Here is a 25,175-nt window from a genome sequence, read left to right as displayed (position 1 = left end):
AATCCATTCTGAGAACGGAACGCAGTGCAGGTCTTGATTGATTGATTGAAAATTGTATTAACAGATTGTAGAATGGTACATTGGAGGTGGTTGGGTGGGTGGGGTGGGGTGGGGGGGGATGGGTAGGCGGGTGGGGGTAACTGTACATTGGATTATCAACGAAACCTACTTGGTCCAAGAAGAGGGTCTCGTGTATTATTAAGTCAGCTGTTTATTTATTTATGTTTTACTGTTTGCATACGAGGTGGTCCGCAAATGTTCTTGATAACAATCTAGTGGTCCGCATAAAACAGAAGTTTGGGAACCACTGATATAGACGATCTCTAAATATGCGTTCTATGCTACGTATACAGTACTGCATATCTGTATGTCATGTCATAAACGTCATGATATATATCTGTATATCTGTATGTTGTGTATGTCATAAATGGCATTATGAATTGAAAATGGGGGACCCTGATGTAAACAAGATGAAAGTCTTTCTCTGGTCCCCTTAACAATTGTGTGTATTGAGCCGTACTGTATTGTACCCATTCTGCAATCTGTTAATAAAATCTTCAATCAATCAATGGCCTGGGCGGCCAGATCATAACTGTTCTAACAGCAATATATAATCCATTTCAGACAGAAGGCACGCAATAAGTTATAATAATAATAATTATTATTATTGAAAAGTTCTGTACTTTTAAAGTCGTATTTGGGGGCAATTAACCAATGGTAGGCTTTTTTTTATTTAATTCTTTTGGGGTAATCATTTCTTATTTCGGTAAGAGTGCTCTCGACCACTCTTATAATTTGTTCTTGCCTGAGAAAAAAGCAACAATAAGAAAACTTTGCTGAATCCCAGGTAAGAAAAGTAAGAGGAAATGCTAGTTAAGAACGAAATCTGTCCTTATATTGCTTCATGCATGAGGCCCACTACATATATCTATTCTATTCACATATATGCTTACCACTTGTATCTATTGCTATGTCCGCCCATCACAAGTGTTGGACGTCCCGTGATGAAGACCGGGAGGATGCAACCCTCTCTGCGCCGCCCCTTTGCCTCAAATAGATCCGCTATCAGCTCTATCTTTAATCTTTCAAAATGTTCAGTTGCTATCGCTATCAGCTCTATCTTTAATCTTTCAAAATGTTCAGTTGCTATCACATGCACTTATCTGCGTTTCACTATGCATATGAGTGCATGCCTACCTACTGTTTTACTGCAACACTATCACAGACATATAAGAAGGGAGATCCCCCCTTGAATGGCCCTTCTAAGGTTTCTCTCCTCCACATTGCCTGTAGTGCATTTTTTCCTATTGCTAGGTTTTAGTGAGTTTTTCCTTATCTTCGCGTGGGGTATGTCTGGGAGTGTTGCATTTTATTTTGCATTTATTTAAAAAAAAATTACTTTATGGCCCATGGGGACATAAACGTGTGTTGTCGGGCCTTACAAATACATTTTATTTTATTAAAATTTTTTTACTTTTATTCACATTAACACTATCAGTCCCGGCCTTGTTTACCTTTTTACCCCCTTGAATGCCATCATCCACTTCAATGTTAGCGTTAAAAAGGCATAATCTATGTTTTAAATTATGGCTATGTGTCTAATCTGCCCGTCGCTTATCAATGACTTGTTTGCAGTCAACATTGTCGAAACGGATTGTTTTTTAATCAGTTCATATCCTTTTTATAGCATTTCGAAAAGCTATCGTTCTCTCGAAAATGTCTGGAAAATTGAAAGATTCCCCCATTGTTATGTACCATGAGCCTGATCACTCCTGTGTCACTGCCTGATCACTGCTGTGTCACTGGGCATACAGGTGAGGGCTGCTAATTAGCTAATTGCTGCTGATTGGTTACCTGCTGGGAGCTTAAAACCAGCCCTTGAGTCACACATGCAGGGTCTGTGGTTAGAGGAGTGTGGGTTAACAGAGAGTTATCACGTTCTTCTATTCTTGGTTCTTTAGTTTGTATTAGTATTTCCTTGTTAAAGTAGTCTTCTTGGGTTAAACACTGGTTTTGGTGTCGGTTTTGCACATAGGTTGCATGCCTTTGAGCCAGGGTCGTAACAGTTGGGCGCTCGTCCGGGATATTTACCCCTAGAAATTGTTTGGTGGTTTTTTATTTTTGTGTTGTATGGTGTGGGTGGTGTTCGTTACATATTGTGTAACGTGGGGGCTGGAGCCGTTCATCAAACAGGTGAGTATGCCCGTATTTGTTTGTAACTTGATGTGACTACCTACTGCTGTTAAAATATATAGTTTAGTGCACACCACATGTAGATAGGGACATTATTTTCTGGTTGTTGGTTAGCTTCCTGTGCACCACATACTCCTGGGGCAGTCAGGGAAGTGATTAGTACCATCGACTTGTCTTGTACCATACCATGTACTTGACGGGTGGATGGTCAAATATGATCTCTGGCTGGTAGCAGGTGTGGTTGAAGAGGGTTAGGTCTACAGGGCATTCGTTTAAGGGTAGGTAGGATAGGGGGGCCAGAAAACACAGGTAGTGTGGTAGGGCCTGATTTAGTGTTTTTTAGGGTAGACATGTGGTGGGCCGTTTTGACTGCAGTTTAGATGTAGAAGCGTACAGTAGGTAGTCATATCAGGTTAGAAGGGGCACCTGTTTGAATTTGTTTGTTGTATTTATTTTGTTTGTTTTGAGTGTTTGGATAGCCTTCCTGTTAGCACCTGACCTCCTGCGCGTATGACGCATCTATTTATTTCAGGGTGGTTGTTTTTTTACTTTATTTTTGTAAATTAGAAAGGTGCGCTCAGTAGAGCACACATTTCCACCGCGTCCCTTTATGGTTATTAGTATTGGCTTTGGCATTTTTCAATGGTTCTTCAGTGGTTCTTTAGTGTTTCTTTAGTGGCTCTTTGGTGGTTCTTTAGGTAGATTGTGTGTGTGCTAGGGTGCTTTTGGCAGCTTTTTGGTGACTCTATAGTGAACGGGTTGTGGCGCTGGTGCAGAAAAGATGGCTTCCATTAGGGATTTTGTTGATCGCCCGTCGCATGACATGTTGGAGAGGTTTTCCAAAGAACAGCTTCTGGAGCTTGCTGTGCACTACAAGGTAGAGCTTACTCCCAGTGAGAAACGTTTGAAACCAACTGCCTTGGGTGCTTTGAGGGTTTTGCTCGTTAGGGAGCAGGTGCTTGTGGCGAGGGTGGAGGACCCTACTTTGTCTGACGCGTCTCTGCTGCTATCTGGTGCGGAGGGTGAGTGGAGGCTTAGGGAGTTGGAGTTTAAGGAAAGACAGCTGCTACAAGAGCGTGAGGAGAGGAGAGAGGAGCGTGAGCTTAAGGAGAGGAGAGAGGAGTGTGAGCTTAAAGAGCGTGAGCAGGAGCGTGAGCTTAAGGAGAAACACATGTTGCTGGAGCACGAGCGTGCGCAGAAGGAGCTTGAATTTAAGCATGCTGCCTTACAGGCGGGGGCTCTGCATTCAGAGTCGCGTTCCGGTTTTGATGTCGGCAAGAATATTAGGATGGTGCCTCCTTTTGTTGAGAAGGATGTGGAAAAGTATTTTCCCCTTTTTGAACGGGTGGCAACCACGTTGAAGTGGCCTGATACGGCCTGGACGCTGCTGCTGCAGTGTGTTCTTCTTGGTAAGTTACAAGAAGCCTATACTGCTCTGTCCCTTGAACAAAGCGCTGACTATGAGCTTGTTAAAGCTTCCATATTGAGGGCTTATGAGTTGGTCCCCGAGGCCTATCGTCAGCGTTTTAGAGCCTATCGCAGGTCGGAAGGACAGTCTTATGTTGAATTTGGAAGAGAGAAGGAGAACCTGTTTGACAGGTGGTGCACTTCTCAGAAAGCAGAGTCAAGAGAGCAGCTTAGACAGTTGATTCTCCTAGAGGAATTTAAAAGATGTGTTCCTGATACCGTTTCCACTCATCTAAACGAGCGTAGGGTATCGAAGATAGGCGACGCCGCTGTCTTCGCTGATGAGTTTGTGTTGACACACAAGTCAGTTTTTTTGGAGGACTACCGTGTTGAGTCCAGGGATAGGCGTCCTGTTCAGGGGGGCCGTTTCCCAAAACCTGTGTCTGCTGGTCAGTTAACTTCACCTCCTAGGCGGGGTGGTTCTGCTGGTGCATTCCCAGAAGGGATTATCTGTTTCTACTGTAAAGAACCTGGTCATATCGTTGCTGGGTGCCCGGTGCTTGAGCAGAAAAATGTCAGAACGGTGGCTCTGGTAGAAACCATATGCAGAACACCTTTACCAACGTTAGATGGTGATGGGGGAAGTATCAAACGTGTGGACAAAGAGCTCGAGGGTTCCTCAAGATTTATGATGGATGGATTTGTTTCCGTGACTAATGCACTAGAGTCCAAACAGGCTATAACAATTTGGAGAGATACCGGTGCTTTTCAGTCCCTCATTCTGGAGGGGGTTTTGCCGTTTTCAGAAAACTCTTCTTTGCATTCCGGTGTCGTTGTTCGGGGGTTTGGGGGTGGATTTGTGGATGCACCTTTGCATGAGGTCACGCTCAATTCTCCCTTAGTATCAGGCAATGTTGTTGTGGGGGTATGTTCTCACATTCCCATAAGAGGGGTGTCCTTCATTCTAGGGAATGATTTGGCTGGTGACAAGGTGTTGGCTACTCCAGTTGTAACTCCCATTCCTGTGCTTTCTGAGGTCCCTACTGAGCTGGCACAGAAACATCCAGGAGTGTTCCCTGTGTGTGCTGTGACACGGCCATGTCAAAGGACAAAAATTATGTTTTTGATACTTCGACCTGGGACATTACACTTGGTGACACATTCTTTGTTGAATTGAAAAGTGTACCTGTTGAGAATTTTGGAAAGCACACTGTGGATGTACCTCTGCATAATGATTCTCTTGATTGTGCCTTTGTGTTAGGCCCGGTGGTGAAACCAGGGTTGACATGCGTGCCGGAGAGGCATATGGTAGGAGTTGATCTGGCAGCGCAGTGTCTCAAGGTCTTCCCAGCCTGTACGGTGGCTGAGGCCGCGAACGAATTGGAGGATGAGTGTGGGAAGGATGCTATGAGAGGTGCTGTTGGTTCATGTGACACCGTTCTAGTTGAAGGGGCTACTAGGCCTGACTTAGGCTGCCAGCCTTCCCACAGTAGCTCTATTGTCCCTAATGTTTCACTTGTGGGCAGGGATGGTCCCAGTATGTCAGTTGATGATTCTGACATTGATCCACGTGTCCACACTGATTCTCTGCCATGCACTAGGTGTGATGGTCAACCTAGTTACCTGTGTCCTGTGGAGCAGGAGCCGCCTTCGCGACCTGGTCTGTTGAGTGGCAGCCATTTTGATCAGGACAATGTTATTTTGTGTGATGCCATTTTGGATGGTGTTCCAGACGCTTTTGTGACTGACGTATTGCCATGTTCCAGGGACGATGGGGCTGTACCTGAGGCGGTACATGCTACTCTGGATGTTCACGGTTTGCGGTATCCTGAACTGCCAGTGCCAGGTGGGATGGATATGGGCGTGGTGGCGGTATCAGAGATCTATGGTTTTTGTTTTTCTGTGTTCTGTCCTGTTGAGTGCAGTGAGATTAGTTCTCAAATTGATTTTGGTTTGCAGTCTATTTTTGACAGGTCGGTATCAGTGGAGGGGCCTGTTGAAAGGGAGCTCATATATGATACGGTCTTGGTTGGTCAACGGGGTCCTAAGTCTTACGCCTCAGTGGAGGAGGCGCCTGCCCCACTGCAGCCATGTACCGCAGTGGCGGAACCTTTTGTGAGGTCTAGCTTGCCCGAGAGTCGGGACAGGGTTGTGTTTTGTTTTACACAGCACTGGCAAATGTTCCACGCTGAGGAGCATACAACACGGTTGGTGGTCGTGTTCGACCGGGGCCGGCCCGTTATCGCTGTTGTGGTAGTGGCCCTGACAACTAATGGGTCACAGTTGTTTTTTGTTTTTTGTTTTTGTTTATGGGTTGGTATAGTGGTTGCCTCTTGGGCAACCAGTTTGGTGGGGGAGGTGTTATGTACCATGAGCCTGATCACTCCTGTGTCACTGCCTGATCACTGCTGTGTCACTGGGCATACAGGTGAGGGCTGCTAATTAGCTAATTGCTGCTGATTGGTTACCTGCTGGGAGCTTAAAACCAGCCCTTGAGTCACACATGCAGGGTCTGTGGTTAGAGGAGTGTGGGTTAACAGAGAGTTATCACGTTCTTCTATTCTTGGTTCTTTAGTTTGTATTAGTATTTCCTTGTTAAAGTAGTCTTCTTGGGTTAAACACAGGTTTTGGTGTCGGTTTTGCACATAGGTTGCGTGCCTTTGAGCCAGGGTCGTAACACCCATAAACGGCATTTATTGGAATATTCTCGAATACACTAGACACGTTGTCATTTTGTCGGCCTATTTATGAATCGTTTTCAAATAAACGCTAGATTATCGATAGTATATGTGTACTTATGCACGCTATAGAAGCGGGCTGAAAAATCTATTCTCTCATTTCCTCAACATCACACACACACACACACACATACACACACATGGCACATGCTGATATCTCAGTGAATACAGCTCTGATTATCCTAAAACTGGTAACATAGACTCCTTACCTTAGATCAGATGTTCTCCAAAAAGATTATTCCAATTCCTGATCGCCATTCCAAATATCGATCGCATTTATTGATTGATTATTGGCTGCTGTAAATATATATTCCACGCTGCTTTCCATCTCGCAATCACTTCCATGTTCATCAGACGGCTTGCCAGTGTTACGTTCCAAGGCCCGGCCCTGGCTGGACCGGGCATGATAATAACATTGGACAGTGCTCTCCTCCTGACATTGGCTCCCTACCTACCTCTGGTGATCTAAGCCAGATGGTGCGGTCTGCCATTTTATGTTGGTTTCATATAATTGATTGGATTTATAATTATCTGTTATCCTGGGCCATCCCTGTCTGTGTTTGATGTCATCCCCCCTGTCTGGTTGTTGTGTGTCATTGCCTTGTGTCTAGTTGTATTTATGGTGTCATTGCTTTTGTGTCTAGGTTGTGTTTGTGATTCTGTGTTTTGGCCTGGCCCTGCCAGGTGTTGATCGTGTTTATTAGTGTTGGTATTTAGGTGTCTGTTTGTCCTCACTTCCTTGTGGTGTCATTTCCTCCAGTATCCCGTGTTGTCCCCGTGTCGTGCCTGCCTTCCCTGTTGCCTATATACTCCTGTCGTTTTCTTGTTTTCCTTCGTTGTTTTGTTAGTAGTAGTGTCTTTTATTTGTATTGTATATTGGATCATTAGTAAACACCCCTTCTTCAAGCATCGCTCCTCGTCTCTGACTCCGTTCCTTCTCCCTTGTCTGCAAACTGTGTTCTCACCTTCATTAGCACCACAATCGTTACATGCCAGCACAGTGGAGCCAGTTGGCTCCACCTCCACATATCCAGCAGTATAATCGAATGGCCTGCAGTTACACAGGGATAGACGATAGGGGGCGGTATTTTCCCATCTGAGCTCCTAGAGGGTCTGCTGTACCAACGGGAGACTCGGTTGATGAAATATGAATTCAGATCGCTAATAAAAAAAATCAAACGACATGTCACGTCGTCGGCACTCAGCGGGGGGCATGATAAGACGACAATACAAGCTTTTTTACTTTGCACAACATTTTTTACCAAATTTCTGTACAGTTGTGTATAATATATTTTTTATAGTATTTGTTTTTACCTCTTTTGTACTTATATTATAATAAAATCTTGAATCTTGAATTACTATCTTGACTAGCTCTCTCTCATTGGCAGAATACTCTCATCAGAATAACCACAGCCAGAATGGGTGCCCTCAGCCTCTGAGGTGTTATGTGGGGAGGGGTTACAGTATAATAGCACTGATTTCTGGGTAGAGTAGTTTATTATGCATGGGTGGAACAGGAAGAGGTTAATGTCTTGTGTGTGTGTGTGTGTGTGTGTGTGTGTGTGTGTGTGTGTGTGTGTGTGTGTGTGTGTGCGTGCGTGCCAGTGGAGGTTTCTCTATGACAACACGTGAAACACAAATTCACTCATAATTCATAATTATTATTAATTTACATATACCTATATATATATATTTTTTTTTTAATTATTATTATTATTATTATTATTATTATTATTATTATGTTTTCATTATAAATGTTTTCCTCTGTAAAAAAAAATTCCAGTGCATTTTCTTTTCTTCAAAAATGGCCAAAATGTACAGCTCTGAGCAGGCCTGCACTGCAGTAATGCCTGCAGTAATTATTCGTGCAGAATAACTGCACAGGTTGACCCAGGGTTAAATAAATAATAAATAATAGCCAATCAAAATAGGCTATTAATGTCATCTAAGCACGGTCTGTGTATTTAAACTCTTGCCATTGAATGGGGGATTGAATGATTGACAGCCCTTGACATCCAATACACGGAGGTTGAATGATTGGCAGCCTTGCAAATCCAATCAGAGTATGGCTCCTACTCTGCAGGTCTGCAGCTACACGGCTGTTTCTCCCCTTGCGGGATTGATTGATTGAAAATTGTATTAACAGAGCACTGAGAGCAGCCACGTTCGAAACATCTATATTAGTGTATCTAACATTTAGCACTTTAATAGCAACTTATTTTTCGCCGGCGGGACATTTACTGAGGACCAGCACAACACACCTGTGGATATTATGATTTAACAAGTCTATCTGTCCAGGAGGATGACAACATTATTGCAGGTACTGTAAGCAGGCAGCCTAGCAGTTTCTAGCTTGGATGCTAATAACTACTAACGTTATCACGCTAGCTTGGATGCTAACTAACGTAATTAAGCTGGTCATGGTTCATGGTGAGCTGTTTGTGTTATAACGAGACAGCAAATGAATGAATGAATGAAAACTTTATTTGGGTGAATCGCTTGGGTGACTGTCTGAGTGACCACCTGTCGGGAGTCCCGAAAATGGAACGTGTGTCACGCATCAACAGAACAATGTTTAGTGGATTTTGACAGCAGCCTCACGCAAATGAAGGATTGATTAGATCACAAAAGACTGCTGTTTGTTGCATTGCTGGATTTGCAACTGCAGAGGAGGTCATTGAACGTTTCATCAGAAAAGAGCAAAGGATGGATTTCATTTACAAGGAGCGACAGGGACACTATTTCCTCCTAAGAAGTAACGTCGTCAATGGTGAGTGAATTTTTTTTTTTTAATATTTAGTAGCTGTGTGGGGCGGGTCTGTGTTGATTATGATTTAATTGGCTGTATTCTCTCTCTGCGTTGGTATGCGTTCTGCCTTTCTGTGGTATAACGAGCGATTTCTTTTGGTCCGCCGTGGCCCCCTCCCTCCTCCTCCTCCTCCTCCTCCCTTCTCCTCCTCCTCTTCCTCTCTCTCCTCCCTCTCTCTCCTCCCCTCCTCCTCCTCCTCTCCCTCTCCTCTCTCCTCTCCTCTCCCTCTCCTCTCCTCTCCTCTCCTCTCCTTAATCAGAGTTTCCAACGCTATAGGTCTATATGACAGGCGTTGTACTCTTAAACAGTAATGTATATTTGTAGATCTGGTATGTCATAAATGTCTGGATGTAGCAGTACTGTCTATATCTCTGTATGTCATATATAGATGTAGCAGTACTGTCTATCTGTATGTCATGTTATGATGAATTGAAAATGGGGGACCCTGATGTAAACAAGACGAATGTCTTTCTCTGGTCTGCATCCCCTTAACAATTGTGTGTATTGAGCCGTACTGTATTGTACCCATTCTGCAATCTGTTAAATAAAGTTTTCATTCATTCATTCATTCATTCATTCATTCATTCATTCATTCATTCATTCATTCATTCATTCATTGTCCTTGTGTTACATAAAACCCATCTGTGGCCTCGTGCAGAGGAAGGTGGTAAATACATGTTAAGATATTCCAATGTACAGTTTTGCATACCATTGACTCAGAATGGTCTGTTTTATTGAAATCATCACAGCAGTATAGTTTGTTTATACTTCAGAAGTATGATATTTAAACATGGTCCCCAAAATGAATGGAAGCTAATGAGGAGCCTGACACCTTGGAGGAATGGGGGTGTTGCAGCGTTGGGGATGTTTAAAAAAATATAATTTAATATATAATATAATAATTTGTGCTTCACCTAAAAATTTGGTCAGCAGCCTCCACTGGTGTGTGCGTGCGTGTGTGCGTGCGTGCGTGCGTGCGTGCGTGTGTGTGTGTGTGTGTGTGTGTGTGTGTGTGTGTGTGTGTGTGTGTGTGTGTGTGTGTGTGTGTGTGTCTCACTGGTTCTCTGGGTGGAACAGGTAGAGGTTAAAGTCTTCGTGCTCTTGACACCAGCAATTCTGTAGAGGTCAGAGGTCACAGCACACTAAGTCAACATCAACAACAACAACAACTTCTACATCCATCTTCATCATCATTAGAATCATCAATCATGGGTCAGGGCGGAGCAAAGGCAGCATGGAGTAAGACGTGTTTCACAGCAGCTCCCCACAAACTTTGAAAAACATACTTTTTATCCCCATGGCCATAGTCTTTGTTTTATTTTTGTTTTTTATTTTTATTTAACCTCTTCCACCCGGAGCCTATTTTCTGAAAATCCGCCTAAAATAAATGGAAAAGTAAATGGAATATTGCTCCACTTCTACAAGGTATTTGCATATTCTTGGTATCTAGGGACATCTATGGACCTCAGTGAATGTATTCCCAGTGTCAGAAATATTGTGTCTATTACCAGGCTTGCTTAAATTGTGATGAAACAAAGGAGAATATGAATTATGATTTTTCTTTGCATCTTTGACATGGAATAACACCATGCTAAAAATGACCAGACATAAGTTATCCTATAACCCTAGTTATATGAGTTCTACCCAGCCACACCCACTCCCGGTCACGTATATAACCATGCGCCCCAACTTCCGAGTCTGAGTCTCATTCAAAAGACAGTCAGGGGGCCTCAGGGCCGCAAAGCAAGATGCTTGCCAGAACTCATATAACTAGGGTTATATTATCGTATAGCTTACGCTCTGCTCGTAGTGGAACCTTATCCCTTTCAATCTAATTCTGAATAAAATTTCTCCACATGTACACACCCATCCGCCTGGCCACACCCACATCCGCTCCTCTACATAAGTGGGGATGTGGACATACTAACTCATATTAACTCTGTGGAATGGCCTGCCTCGGAACCTCTGCTGCATTTACAGTAGATTCACTTTTAAAAAGAATCTTAAATTGTTTTTAAATTGTTTTTAACACTGTAAAGTGGTTTTTTGTTTTTGTTTTACACTAATGTAATTTTAGCTATATTAATTGTTACAGTAGGTTCATTATGCATTGTGTGTACTGACTTTTAATAATTTTGTTTTTTTGCAATGGTGATTGTTTTTGTGTTTTTTTGTGTGTGGACCCCAGGAAGACTAGCTGGTTGCTATCGCACCAGCTAATGGGGATCCCTAATAAAATCAAATCAAATCAAATCTAACAGCTCCTTCCCTATTTTCACCACCGACAAGTGTCTGTATACACCACTTGAGTTTAGTGCTGAAATAGTTGTTGGAAAGGAGCTACGTGGACATTGTATCTTATTTTTCTCTCTCTCGCCAATTTACGAGAAAAGCTAAGACATAATGTTTGCACCTTCGGAGGGTTTGGACGCTCACAACGTCACCCTTCACCAGCGCTTCTCCATTGCCGCGTCCTCCGTGCGTCGTGGGGCGTCTCTGACTCCGCGGTCGTGGCAGTCGGATACGCCCGGGCGGCGCCCGGTGGTGAGTTTGCCTCTCCGAGGGGCCGTTGAGCCTCCATCTCCCGTGAGATGGCCTGGTTCCGGCCCTGGTTCCCCCGCCAGTGGACAGTCGGCTGACAGGCCGACAGCTCCTCTGGTGGCTGGGGATTTGCGACGCAGACTCTTCGCCTCTGCTCGCTCTCGTCGTAGGGCGGCGAGCTGCAGGGGCGAACGGCCAGGCTTTGAGGTTGTGCTGGAGCCGGACGAGAGTTCTCTTGCCTCGTCTCCATTTGCGATGGAGACTGAGGATTACATGGAGGGGGCGAGAGCTCTCTTGTTCGATGCCCCAGTGGAGACGTATCATTCTCCCCCTCGGGGTGTGGCAGGGAGTGTTGCGTCTCCTTGGGGTCCCTTGTTCTCCGGTGTTGGGTTAGAACCTCCGACCCCGAGACAAGATGCTCAGCTATCTGCCGCGTCGGATGGTGGCGCCCGACATGGCAGCCTCCCGTATGTGAGGGACGCGAGTGACGTTTGGTCCAGGGGCTAAAGGACGGGGTGCCTCGGCTTGATAGCCCGATGGCATCCATACTTTGTCCCGAAATGGTGTGGGAGCCGTTGCGTAAGCCGGTTCCCCAAGGGAAATCGGCTAGGCAGATGGCTAATTGGAGTGACCAGGTGTACATCGCCGCGACTCAGAGCCTAGCTGCGACTTCCAACATCGCGCAGCTAGCGCGCTACATGTCGGGGATGATGGCGGGCGGGTCGGTATTGGATGACCATCAGCAATATCTGCACGCCCAGGCGGCTGGAGCCATCCTGCACCTTACCCAGCTGCAGGCGATAGCCACCGGGAAGGAGCGCGCCCTGGCCACTCTATCCCAGCGCCACCTTTGGCTGGAGCAGGCGCGGGTGCCGGAACAGAAGAGGATTCCCCTGCTCACGGCCCCCCTCTCCGATGCTGGGCTATTCGGGTCGGCCATGCAGCAGATGACGGCAGCCTGCAGAGAGATGGAGGAGGAGCGCTCTGTGCTCCAACCCCATTTCCCCCAACCCAATGCCACCGGTGATGGCCGGAAAAAGCAACGCCGGCAGAGGACCGCGACCGTTGCCTCCGCCACCACCGTCGCCGCTACTGGGCCTTCGGCGAAGAAGGCCAGGAGTGGAGGGAGTGCCTTGTCCGCCGCAGCCAGCCACCCCACGCCAGGAGGTAACGGTAGGGATCGACGTGACCAGGCTTCCCAGAACCGTTCCTCCGGGCCGGCTCCCCGTGGGGGCAAACACTGCGCTGCACGCGGCAGGCGCCGCTAGTGACTCCCCTGTTTACCCCTGTCCCCTTCCCCTCCCCAACATATAATTTTTGTTACTAAATAAAAGGTCCCTCCTGGTGAGGGACTGTTTTTTGTTACAAACTGTGTTTATTCACTATATATTGGGGATACTGTAACTGAGGGGTACAATTCCCTGACTGTATTAATCAAGTATTAGTATCATTAAACTACTACCGTCTTATGTACATTACTGGCCAATACCGTACACAGGTATATGATGAGAACTTCTCCACAATAACACGGTTTCCACACAAATACTCGTTTAGAATATTTATTACATCAAAGGTGGGATATTACATTACTTGAATGCGCTTATAAGGCAAATCGAATGTGCATAGGCAAATCAATAGTGAATATTAGTAATTATCTCTGGTACTCAGGGGAGATACTGGAAAGGGGTACTACCGGTTGTAAGCCAGCAGGGGGAGGCAATGCTCCATACAAAGTCAATGGGTTCAACAGGGGCTTCAACAAGGCACCTGGATACGGTATATTACTCCCTGCTCCGCGGGGAAAAGCAGCCGCTGTAATTCCAGTGTGCAGCAGCGCGGGTGGAAGCCGTGGAGTCTCTGCTCCAACAGAGACGGGCTCGAATGATGTCCTCACGGGCATGTGTAGATCCCACAGTAGCAGCGGGGTAGGCGGTTCTCTGCTCCAGCAGCCACAGTCAAAAGCAATAATCCTGCCGGAAGGTGGCTCTGCAATCACCGGTGTAGGTATCCTCCGTGGTGCACGGTAGTTCACAGTTGAACTTGACGTTACTATCCTTATTAGCACGCGGCAATAAGTGCTCTATGTAGACACACAATTACCCACTTCACGTGGTCTTTGACTCGTAATGAAGGCTTTTACTAATAAGGAGCGAACGATACGTTAAACAAACGTAGTAGGATAAACACGACTCTATTTGGGGCAATACGAGCCCTACTCTGCCCACGTTGCGTAATGGGGAGAGACGTCACTTGGATAACTGGAACTGAACGAGACTGAACGGGACAAGGGACTAAAAGGAATTCTACATTTCTTGCGCCCTATTTATATGTACGGTGGACAAATAGTGCCGCTCTGCTTTCGGTAGCCGTATTCCTACGCGGAACCGGGGCTAGTTGGGACATGTTCGTCGGCACTATTGAACTTGACTCAAGGGGCCTGTCTGCTGGCGCCAGGTTCTTGTCCAATGAGAGAATGAACTATTATGGGCTGTAGGCTAAAGGGATATTCAGTGTATATGTACAAAGAATATACAAGGGATATCAAACGACATACAAATACTATTCAATATATATCAATCAATAAATACATATATTCGGTTTAATCTGACCCTTTGTAACAGATACGATAAACCCTCACCTACCTGTGGGGTTGTGTGTTTGCTTAGAGAGTAGGACAGTTTTCTTGTAAATTGTTCTGGTCGCTATATATATGTGTGCTTAGCAAGGCCTGGGGCTAGCACTCAGTCGAAAGACTTGTCTTCCCTCATCATGAAGAAGACTGTGTTCTTCTTGCAGTAGTAAGAGTGAACTTTACCTTTTTTGTCTGAGGGGGTTGTGTGTATTCTGTTACGTTTGGGAAACATGGCATCGAGTCCACAACCAGGTTAGAGTGTTAGCCTACAGAAGTAATCAATGTAGCTTGTACCGAGGTCTTTAACCCTCTCTTTAAACGTCTGTGTTTTTTCTTTACTTGGTGAAGTACATACACGGGTGACGTGTTCGCACATGAGCCTAAAGCCTTATATAAAGCCGTATATAAAAACCTGTTCGCAAACGAGTTTATCGTCTGTGGCTGGCATGCAGATGGTTGAGCTTATCCTAGTGGTTATATGCTTTTTCATGTAGCATGCTAGGTAAACTGGTATCATCGCTGCTTGCTTGTTTTCATCGTATCCGGGGTATGGGGTCACAAGGGGGTGAACTGATAAACCCTGCCCCCCTTTTTTCTGATTGGCCAGGGGGTTGGACCTCCTGTTCTTCGGTCTTCCTGTCACGCTGTTGGGTCAACGCGTCACAGGGTAGGGAGAGGGGGGGGGGGGGGGGAAGGGAGTTCCCTGGTCCCACGCCATATTTGGGCAGGTGGGTCACGGAATTCCCCCCGCCATAGAATACGTCACTGGGCGCGTTTCTATTGGTCGTGTGGCTTCCGTGAGTTATTTTCAGGCTCCATGTTGTGGACCGCTGTTATTGTCAAGATTGAGTTATGCGGTGCATGGAAACTTTGTTATCTGCTCTGCGCTCTGTTGCATATGTATTGAGCTTTTGGTCGCGTAGCTCAATGTTACATATATCTTTTCAATTATTACTCACATTGGGGTGGCTAGGTGGTGTAGTGGGCAAGGCGCTCGCCATCAATGCAGGAGACGCTGGGTTCGAGCCCAGCTCTCCACATTGCTATCAGCTTGGCTGGTCGTTCATACTAATACAATTGGCAGTATTAGGGGGTGGGAAGCTGATGGGTGGGGATCGGACGTTGTGGACAGCGACTCCTACAGGTCGGTTGGTGCGCCTGCGCAGCAGAATCAGGAAGCGACGGGGGCGGCGTGTCCCTCCCACGCAGACCCCCGCCGCTGAGAGATCGCGCTGTGCAGGTGCGACGGCTGCTTCCTCGAGTACCGGAGGGGACACGTGATGTAAGGCTTCGTCCACATTGCAGCCGGCTTGTGGGAGGCATGGCCTAACAGCGTTCGAGACAGGGGAGGGTAGAATTGGACGATACGAAATTGGGATGGGAGAAAAATAGAAAATGGGAGAAAACGTAGATAAAAAAAAAGTATTACTCAGGTCTCTCTGGGGGTTCCCTCTCTTTTATACAGAGCAGGGTTGACAGGGGTGTTTTCCCTCAGACACGTCATATGGGACCCATATCTGTGTCTCTTGGCCAGCTTCCTGCCGCTCGTCCCAGGCGGCTTGGAGGGAACGTTATCTGGGTTCTTGTTAGAATTACCATTGATGTGTTTTGGGTCTCTACGTGTACATAGTGCTGGCCCTCGGTGCTTCTGTGTGGAACCACGCATGGGCTGGCGCGCCTTGGTTGCTCATCATGGAAACTGCGTTTTTTATGGAGCAACTAGGATGGAGATTTTATCTCTTCCGAGCGCCAGTGTACTAGGTTAGTCTCGACGAATTCTCTTCATCTCTGGGGGGAAATGACGGAATAGATTAAAGCATTGGCGGAGGGGTCTCACGCCCATGGGGTGGGCCACCGGGCGAGGTGCATTCATGCCCTGACCATCTTGGTGGCGCCCTCTGTGATGTTTTAGATCGACACGCGTACCTACCCCCCTCTTAGGACTGGGGATGGTGGCGTGATTAGGACACAGGACTGGTTCTGGTCGCGCCGGACCAGGTCAATTAACCCGTTGTCCGCCGGGGCGGCGATCTGCTGTTCTGGTACCCTGAAGGACTTTGTGCTTTTTCAGGGGGAAAATGCCGGGTTGGCCCGGGCGTCGCAGGGTTTGATGTTATGGAGGTGTGTTCGTGGTTATGTCACTGCGTGTTATCCTTCACTGTTGCTTGGTCCATATCGTGTTGTACCTTGCGCTGTGCTAAGGAGCCTGGTCCTTCTCCATTCTTTTTCGCACCTCTCTTCCCCTGCTTGGCGGGGCTGGGAGGGGGCTGTCGAGGTGGTTCTATTGTACCCCTCTGGCATCCCTGTGTACGTCCCGGTCCGCCGGGCCCAGGTCCGGACTCGTTCTCGTCAACCTGTTGGCCTGGGTTAACCCCTTCTTGAAAACTGAAACGCTTGTACTGCTGTATAGCCGGTGTATACGCGCAGTTGTGTTTCAGAGTTTTTTCTTGGGGGGTTAAGGGAACAACCGCCTCCTGTTAAACTAAATATAGGGAGGTGGTTGGTTCCCCGGTGTGCCGGTAGAGGAGTCAACTCTCGGGTTAGGCCGGGCTTGACCCCGTCTGCCTGCGAGTGTGCCCCCGCACTTTTCATGACGTCTGCCAATCATGTCAGCCTTCTCTGCCTCGGCCTCTCTAGGGGGTCGGGTTTTTGTGGAGGCTGCAACATGGTGCACAGTAGGGCTGTCCCCGACTAAGGAATTGGATGGTCGACTATGATTGGCCAACATTTGCTGTTAATCGACTATTGGTCGACAAAAAAATAATATATATATAATATTTAAAAAAAAAAACTATTTCAAATCATTTTTTTACTATTTTTTATCATTCCATTTGAGCTGTGGGGGGTGCTTAATGTCTGAAGGAGTCGACTGAAGGCTTCTTGTCCTCTGCAAAAGCATGCAATTGGTCCACTGATGGATACATCTTGATATTTGTCTAGTCTAGTGTGTTCATTAGATGGGTGAAATCCTCTTTCAGTGCCTCTGTGCCTGTTTTCATAGGCAGTTAGCCTCTGTTATGCATGCCATTAGCGTTAGCCACGCTTCTAGGCCTCTTTTCTTTTGGAAAGAATGATACAAAAAATATTTAAATAAAAAATTATAATTTCTTTTTTAATTTTTAATTTCTTTAATTTTTTTATATTCGACTAAGAGGTTGGCCAGTTGACTACGGCTCCTTTCGACCGATTAGTCGACTAATCGACTAATAGGGGTCAGCCCTAGTGCACAGCATACCGAACGCCCCTTCCGCCGGAGTGCTGTTCTCAGTAGACCCCTTAGGCGCCTGTCTAGTCCGCAGTGCTCCGGGCACAGGTCGAGTTATGCTTTTGACCTGTTGCCAGGATTGAGGGATCAACCTCTTTGGGGGTTGTCTCCCCGGTGCACTGCCTGGCCCCACAGTGTTGTGGGGGTGTAGCCTATGTGGAGTGCTTCAGGGCGGCGTGCTGTAGGGGGGAAGGGCCTGCTCTTGGATTGGGCCCTGTCCCATACGCTGGCAATGTGGGGGGTGGTGTCACTAGTGACCGTCTGGTGGGGTCTCAATGCTGCGGCATCGTTGGCCTCACCAGGCCCCCTTTCCGGGGGGTCCTGACCCTCAGGCTGTTCCTGGGGCTGGGTCCTCCTTCTCCCTCCGCTGCTACGGCCTTGCCACGGGGGTTGGGTTCTTGACCTTGACCTTGTGATGTTAGGGACTGTAACAGGTATTTTTTTCTTCCCGTTCGTTCCCTAGTGGCATGTGGGATGCGCGCCTGTGTAGTCGCAGGTTCTTCTGTGTGAAGGTAAGTCCCACGATCTGCTCACCCTGTGCATTTGAGTTGCTAAACCCTCTTCGCACAGTCTGATCCGATTCCCTCCCGTCCCCCTCTAGGTGGGTCCGGGGGCTCGGGTCCTCCCCGGTTCTGATGGTTGTGGGGGGCCTCAGCGGGTACATTTGTCAAGCTTCCGCTCTGCTCAGCTCCTGTGTTCCACTACGAGCAGAGCGTAAGCTATACAATAATATAACATACGGTTATCCTATAACCATAGTTATATGAGTATAGCAAGCACTCTGCTCGGACTCACTGAGGACCCCGTGGTCTTCGCCTTCGGTGGTGAAAGACTTGGGAAGGAGCTGTTAGTATGGCCACGTCCCCACTTATGTAGAGGAGCGGATGTGGGTGTGGCCAGGCGGATGGGTGTATACATGTGGAGACATTTTATTCAGAATTAGATTGAAAGGGATAAGGTTCCACTACGAGCAGAGCGCTCACTATACTCATATAACTATGTTCAAGTTCAAGTTCTTGGTTCTATGGTTATAGGATAACCGTATGTTATAGGATAACCTTCATTATATTTAGTTTTGGCTACACGTCTTGCTCGCTATTGGACCAATGGGCGGAGCAAGGCACATAGGCCCGATATATCCGGTACATAGTGTGACCACTGGCATACCGGGGAGACATTCACTCTTGAAGAGGATTGTTCCTTTAACCCAGGCTGACAGGTACCTTAGTGAGAGCAGGGCTCGACCGTGCCTGGAGGAGACGTACTGCTCCTTTAGACCATGAGCCACACAGGGGCACCTTGAGGGGCTAACTGCTTAAAAACAGTTATGTCAGGTCTGCCCTGTTATCTCCTCCTGGAGAAGCACAGGGCCTTCAGGCTGACAGGTTCCTTAGCAAGAGCAGAGCTCGACCGTTGCCTGGCGGACACCGGGCTGGACTGACCCGGTCCGGCGTGACCAGAATGACTCCTGGGTCCCCAACGCTGCCGCACCGCTTTTAAAACCGGTTATCCCAGGTGAGGAGGTGCACGTTTTGACCGTAAACCACAGGGGGTACTACCGTGACAGACTGCCCAAAAACAGCTACACGGAACTCCCCCTGTGACGTACGATCTGCCTCATCATGTAGGAGACCCTCAAGCTGGCAGATGCCTTAGCAAGAGCCTGAGCGGAGCAGAGCTCGACTGCCGCCTGGCGGAGACGTACTCCCTCCTGACTGACCACATAAACGCTGCTATGTTGTCCGGACAGACCAGGGTGTGCCGGTCCCTAGACAGTGTTAAAAACGCCTGGAACCAGGCACTGACTTTCCTTCCCCAGTGCGTTAATTGCCACAAAAACACAGGGGACAGACCATTGTATAACCTAAATATCGGGGCTGCAACAGGTCTGCCTCGCCAACGAAAGGACTTGATTCAACTTTGGCCTCTGTCTTGCCAGGGCTGTCTGTTTCGGACAGACCAGGGCGTGCCGGACCCAAGACAGCGTTACAAACGCCCGGGACCAGGCAACGCCTTCCCCTACCCCGTTAATTGTGTCAAAAAACAGGGGGACAGGCCTTTAAAATTACAACCCGAGAACGGCGCTGGGGGTTTTGATAAGACAGACCCCAACCCATCGTTTCAACCCCATCTGAAAATAGGAGCGGCCTGGGCCCTCTTAGGACCTTCGGCACGGGATTTTCATGCAGAACCTGGGAAAAAAGACCCGTTGCTACATTAACCTCTTTAACACTTTGAGTGCTAACGCGTTTTGTCGTTAGTTCATGCCGCCCTTTGAATGCCACCAACGGTATATAGCGTTTTTATGTTGTATTCTTTTTTATTCTGCGATTTGAATTCATATTTCATCAATCAAGCCTCACGCTAGTGTTTCAGAGTCTCTCTGAGCTCAATTGGGAAGATACCGCCCCCTATCGTCTCTCCCTGTGGTACTGCACCCCATTAGTTTAGACTGATGAAGGGGGGGGGGGGGGGCAGTTTCCTCATTTTACTTCACCGTCAAGCCAACTGAAGAATCCATTGTGATCGCCGACCATCAGAACAGAGTGGATTATGTATTTCCAGCACCCAACGCTGAATCAATAAACGCGATCGATATTTGGAATGGCGATCAGGAATTGGAATAATCTTTTTGGATAACATCTGATCTGAGGTAAGAATCTATTTTACCAGTCTTGGGATAATCAGAGCTTTTTTCACAGATATATCAACGTGTCCCATATGTGTGTGTGTGTGTCTGTGTGTGCTCGCTGATCAGGAAATGAGAGAATCGATATTTCAACCCACTTCTATAGCGTGCATAAGTACACATATACTATCGATAATCTAGCGTTTATTTGAAAACTATGCATAAATAGGCCGAAAAATTACAACGTTTTTGTGTATGCCAGAATATTCCAGTAAATGCCGTTTATCACGGAATCTATATATTTTCCTGAAAAACGAGAAATTAACCGATTAAAAAACAATCCGTTTCGACAATGTTGACTGCAAACAAGTCATTGATAAACGATGGGCAGATTAGACACATAGCCATAATTTAAGACAGAGATTATGCGTTCACAACGCTATCATTGAAGTGGGTGGTGGCATTTAACCACGTTTTACCATGTTAACCAGTGGCACTGGAAGTGTTAAGAGGGAGCGATGCAAATTTTCCCCCGCAGACCAGATACATTTGATAGTGTGAGCTGGGATCTTTAGCCGAGCAGCCTGACAAATTTACCCGTACAACCACTTCTCGGATTAATTCAGGACTGGAACCACGTGATGATATTTAGACGGGACGCACACATAACCTCACTCGTTTTGAGTCAGCGGGTATGGGGGACCCTCCCTCTGCATCGAGCAGGATATGTAAATATCTGCTCTGACGCTGGGGACGTCAGTCCATTCTGACAGGAGGAGGGGGACCTCACGCACATACGTCATTATGCTGATGTGTAAGGGGATCACCCTCAGTGATGAACGCATCTGCCACGGCTTGTGTTCATCACGCGCACCCTTGTCAGAATCTCACAAAATGTATATGGTACACCCAAAAGATAAGGGTTTATATCTTCACCCCTTTTTAGCCCTGTGTTGGTTTATAAGTGAAAAGCATACGCAAAGCATATGTCCCCTTCATCGCATATGTCCCCTGAAGAATTCAGTACTGTATCTACAAAAACCCCTGGAAATTATTAATTTGCTTAGATTCTACACTTGATCTCAAGAAGGTGCTGAATGAGCTTAGTGGCAATTTTTCATGTCTGGTCAATGTTAGCATGGTGTTATTCACCGTAATAATAATAATAATAATAATAATAATAATAATAATAATAATAATAATAATAATAATAATAATAATAATAATAATAATAATAATAATAATAATAATAATAATAATAATAATAATAATAATAATAATAATAATAATAATAATAATAATAATAATAATAATAATAATAATAATAATAATAATAATAATAATAATAATAATAATAATAATAATAATAATAATAATAATAATAATAATAATAATAATAATAATAATAATAATAATAATAATAATAATAATAATAATAATAATAATAATAATAATAATAATAATAATAATAATAATAATAATAATAATAATAATAATAATAATAATAATAATAATAATAATAATAATAATTGATATTCTCCTTTGGTTCTCCTTTGGTTCATTACAATTTACTCAAGCATAGTAACAGACACAATATGTCTGACACTGGGAATACATTGCCTGATGTCCATAGATGTCCCTAGATACTGGAACATGCTAATTGCCTTGTAGATGTACATTTACTTGGGTATGTACTTTAAGGGCAATTGTTTTTAAATATGGCTTAAGAGGTTAACTGTGCAACAGGTGCGCAGCCACACCTTAAGCCAGCCACCCCCACATCACAGCACTATATAAATGCAGTCCATTTTACCCTGAAACCTATGATTTAAGAAGTGAAACTTATTCTTGATTATTCTCTGAATATACAGTAATATTCCACTGGGCTAAGTTGTGTAGTGAACAACGGTGAGCCCAGGGGGAACCTGTCCATGCACATAACCTCTTCCCTGCGTTAAGAAATAAAAAATATAAATCTAGCAACTTACCTCATCCTCTGTGTCGTCTTCAGGGGAGGAGTCATCCTTGGAGGCAGCGTTCACGTTAGGTTCGTAGGTCAAGGTCCTTCCGTTGCAGTCTCCGTACTCTGTGATGGCCAGAGGGCCCAGAGTGGACGCCTGCAGCAGCTGCAGGGACAGCGGCCTCGGCCTGCCACCTCCCCCCGCCTCCCTGCCCTCTTCGTCCCCCTCGTCCTCCTCCTCCTCTCCTCCCTCCGCGGAGAGCAGGCTCTCCCTCTCTCCGCTGGTGTCTCGTCGTTTGAGGCTGGGGGCGCGGCCCAGGCTGTTCCAGCTGCCCCACGAGCTTGCCGAGCCGCGGGGAGGGAGAAGGAAGCGCCGGCCGGGACTTGACTGGGTCTGAGAGAGAAAACAGTGAGAATGTGTGAGAAAGATACCCATCAATAGAGCGTTCAATCCTCTATATTTACTATTACCTCGAAATCTATCTCAAACATGTTATCGTATCGTTCTTTTTTCAATCTTGAAGAACGTTATTGACGTTATTCCATTCATAATATAAGAATTGAATTGAATTGAAGAGTCCCTTTCCCTTTCTGTGTGTTTTTTTTGGGGGGGGGGGGGGGCAAAGTTTGTTGTACACTATTGGAAGGAACAGCTGTCTACTCACCAGAGAGCGCTGGTCATAGGCTGAGGGATCCATGGAGGCAGTACTTCCACGGCGAGATTCTCCTTGACCAATCCCTGCCTCTGAATATCCTATCCCCGCCTCTCTGTACCTAGATCCCGCCTCTCCATACATAAGGCTCTCCCCTAGTAATGGTTCAGGGTCAGGGGCACTTTTTGGTGTGGCTTCCGTTAGCATAATTATTGGAGGAGCCAATGAGCAACGAGGGTCGACGTGACCATTGGCTGTCATCATCATCATCTTCTCATCCTCTTCAAAGTTATCGGACTTCTTGTCATTATCAGACTCCGACCGGCTGGCATCACCCTGTCACACACACATGCCACAGGCAGGTAAAGACACACACACACACACACACACACACACACACACACACACACACACACACACACACACACACACACACACACACACACACACACACACACGCACGCACGCACGCACGCACGCACACACACACACAGCTTTCCCCTTAATTAACCACCACAACAAAGGTTATGAATTATAACCCTAGTTATATTAATGCTGGCAAAGCATCTTGCTTCGCCTATTGGACTGTCCCTGCGCCTATAGGTTACCTCTGAAATAATTTCACTCAATGCACCTGTTACTGACCAGGACCATGACCCTCTGCTTGCATAGCAGGTGTGGTTGCTGCTAATCTCCCTCCCAATGCTTCTTTCATGTACGGAAAATAACTAGTGACAACAGGGAGTAAAAGCAAGATGCTTTACCAGCATTATTATAACTAGGGTTATAATTCTAAACCTTCATTATATATCATGCTGGCTTTAGCATCTTGCTTCGCCTATTGGACAAATTGGTGAAGCTGGAGTGAAGCCCTGATCAGTTGGCTCTTTAAAATACCAGAGTAGAGGAATAAACAACTCCTGTCCCTGTCAAAAAGCAGTACAAGTGCACCAGCCACATATCCAAGACTGACATGTCTGAGGAAATGTCTGAGAAGGAAATAAAACCTTGCCCTAGTCTAACACGAATAGATACGGGGTAGGGAATAGGGAGAGCAGGGTAGCCAACTACTCTAGGTTACTAAGGGAACCCTCGTTACACATGAGTAAAATAACTGACCCTAGCCCAAATGTTCTCATGCCTATACAGTAGGACAGAGAAGTATTATGTCAAACAGGTAAAACCTGATGAAGAAACAAATGGAAGACCAAGATGCTGCTGTACATATGTCTTCCACTGAAACCTCTATGAGAAGGGCAGAGAAGGCAGCCACTCCACGCATGGAGCGTGCCTTGACCCTGACATGTGGAGTCTGTCTTGCCTGAGTGTACAGTAGCAGAAGGTGATGTCCTCTTACAACCATTATGACAGGTGTTTCTTTGACAAAGTCCGGCTTCTGGTTGACTCACCATGACACATGAGCAACTGTCGAGTGGATCTGAAGTCAGCAGTGTGTCTCACATAGAATGAGAGTTCACAGAAAGAACATAACAGATGCATGCTCCTTTCTCCATGATCAAAGTGGGTAGGAGGGCAGAACGTCTTAAGAATAATTTCTTATAAGACAAATGACTCAAGGAGGCCTGTTGCAAAGGCTCAAAGGGCTCACAATAGACTATGTAGTACTAGGCAAATCGGGTCAAGAGACCACCAAGACACTTCCCTGCATAAACAGAGGTGGTGAATGGAGCACAACCTTTGAATGGTTCTGATGATGTTATGGTTGATACCTCTGTTCTCATGGTTCAACCTTTCAGAAACAAAGTCATCAGACACCATCCTAGGACAGGAGGATGGCATACTTTGCCATGTACTTGGGAAAGAGTTTCCTAAGACCATGGAAAGGGCCATGGTGGAGCTGCCAGTCCGGTCCGGTGCTATCGGAAGAGGAGTCGAACTCTCTAGCTTCACCCTCTCCACCAACCGATTCATCAGGTGGATGGGGGGAAATGCGTAAAGGAGCCTGTCGGGTCACGGAAACAGGAATAACATCCACTCCCAGTGGGTTGTCCTTCAGCCTGTTGGAGAACCACAGGACGCAATGAGTGGTCTCTTCGCTCACAAAGAGGTCCACTACAGCTATACTGAAACAGTTCCAGATGTGTTTGACAACGTCTGGATGTAACCGCCGTATGTAGAGATACACATCTTTCAAGTCTATGGATGAACTGAGAGCATTCTGAACGTCTTCACTGCAGTCAGCTGATTGAGAGAAGAGAAGGCTAGAATAGGTCTGACGCCGCCGGTTTTATTGGGGACGAGGAAATACCGGGAATAGTCCTGAAACCGTGCGGTGCGGCCAAGGCTAGAAGCCTCACGGTGGTGAACGCTGGCTCCTAAAGCTCCTG

General features: G+C 46.3%; 1 protein-coding gene across 1 annotated transcript in view; it reads right to left on the bottom strand.

Moving 5' to 3' along the window:
• cacna1ha (calcium channel, voltage-dependent, T type, alpha 1H subunit a) overlaps positions 1 to 25,175 on the bottom strand; it is a gene marked incomplete at its 3' end in the record, with an annotated part of 143,189 nt that overhangs the window by 51,896 nt on the left and 66,118 nt on the right. The window contains exons 15-17 of the mRNA XM_084329211.1: positions 22,840 to 23,163; positions 22,203 to 22,568; positions 10,205 to 10,263 (exon numbers count right to left, since the gene is read on the bottom strand). Of these exons, the coding sequence (XP_084185337.1) occupies positions 10,205 to 10,263; positions 22,203 to 22,568; positions 22,840 to 23,163 (749 nt within the window). The remainder of the gene's footprint in view (positions 1 to 10,204; positions 10,264 to 22,202; positions 22,569 to 22,839; positions 23,164 to 25,175) is intronic.

This window comes from Notolepis coatsorum (genome assembly GCF_963971535.1).
Source record: "Notolepis coatsorum genome assembly, chromosome: 14".
Classification (NCBI taxonomy): Eukaryota; Metazoa; Chordata; class Actinopteri; order Aulopiformes; family Paralepididae; genus Notolepis; species Notolepis coatsorum.
Note: the sequence above shows the minus strand (reverse complement) of the source record. Positions and strands in the feature narration are given on the sequence as shown.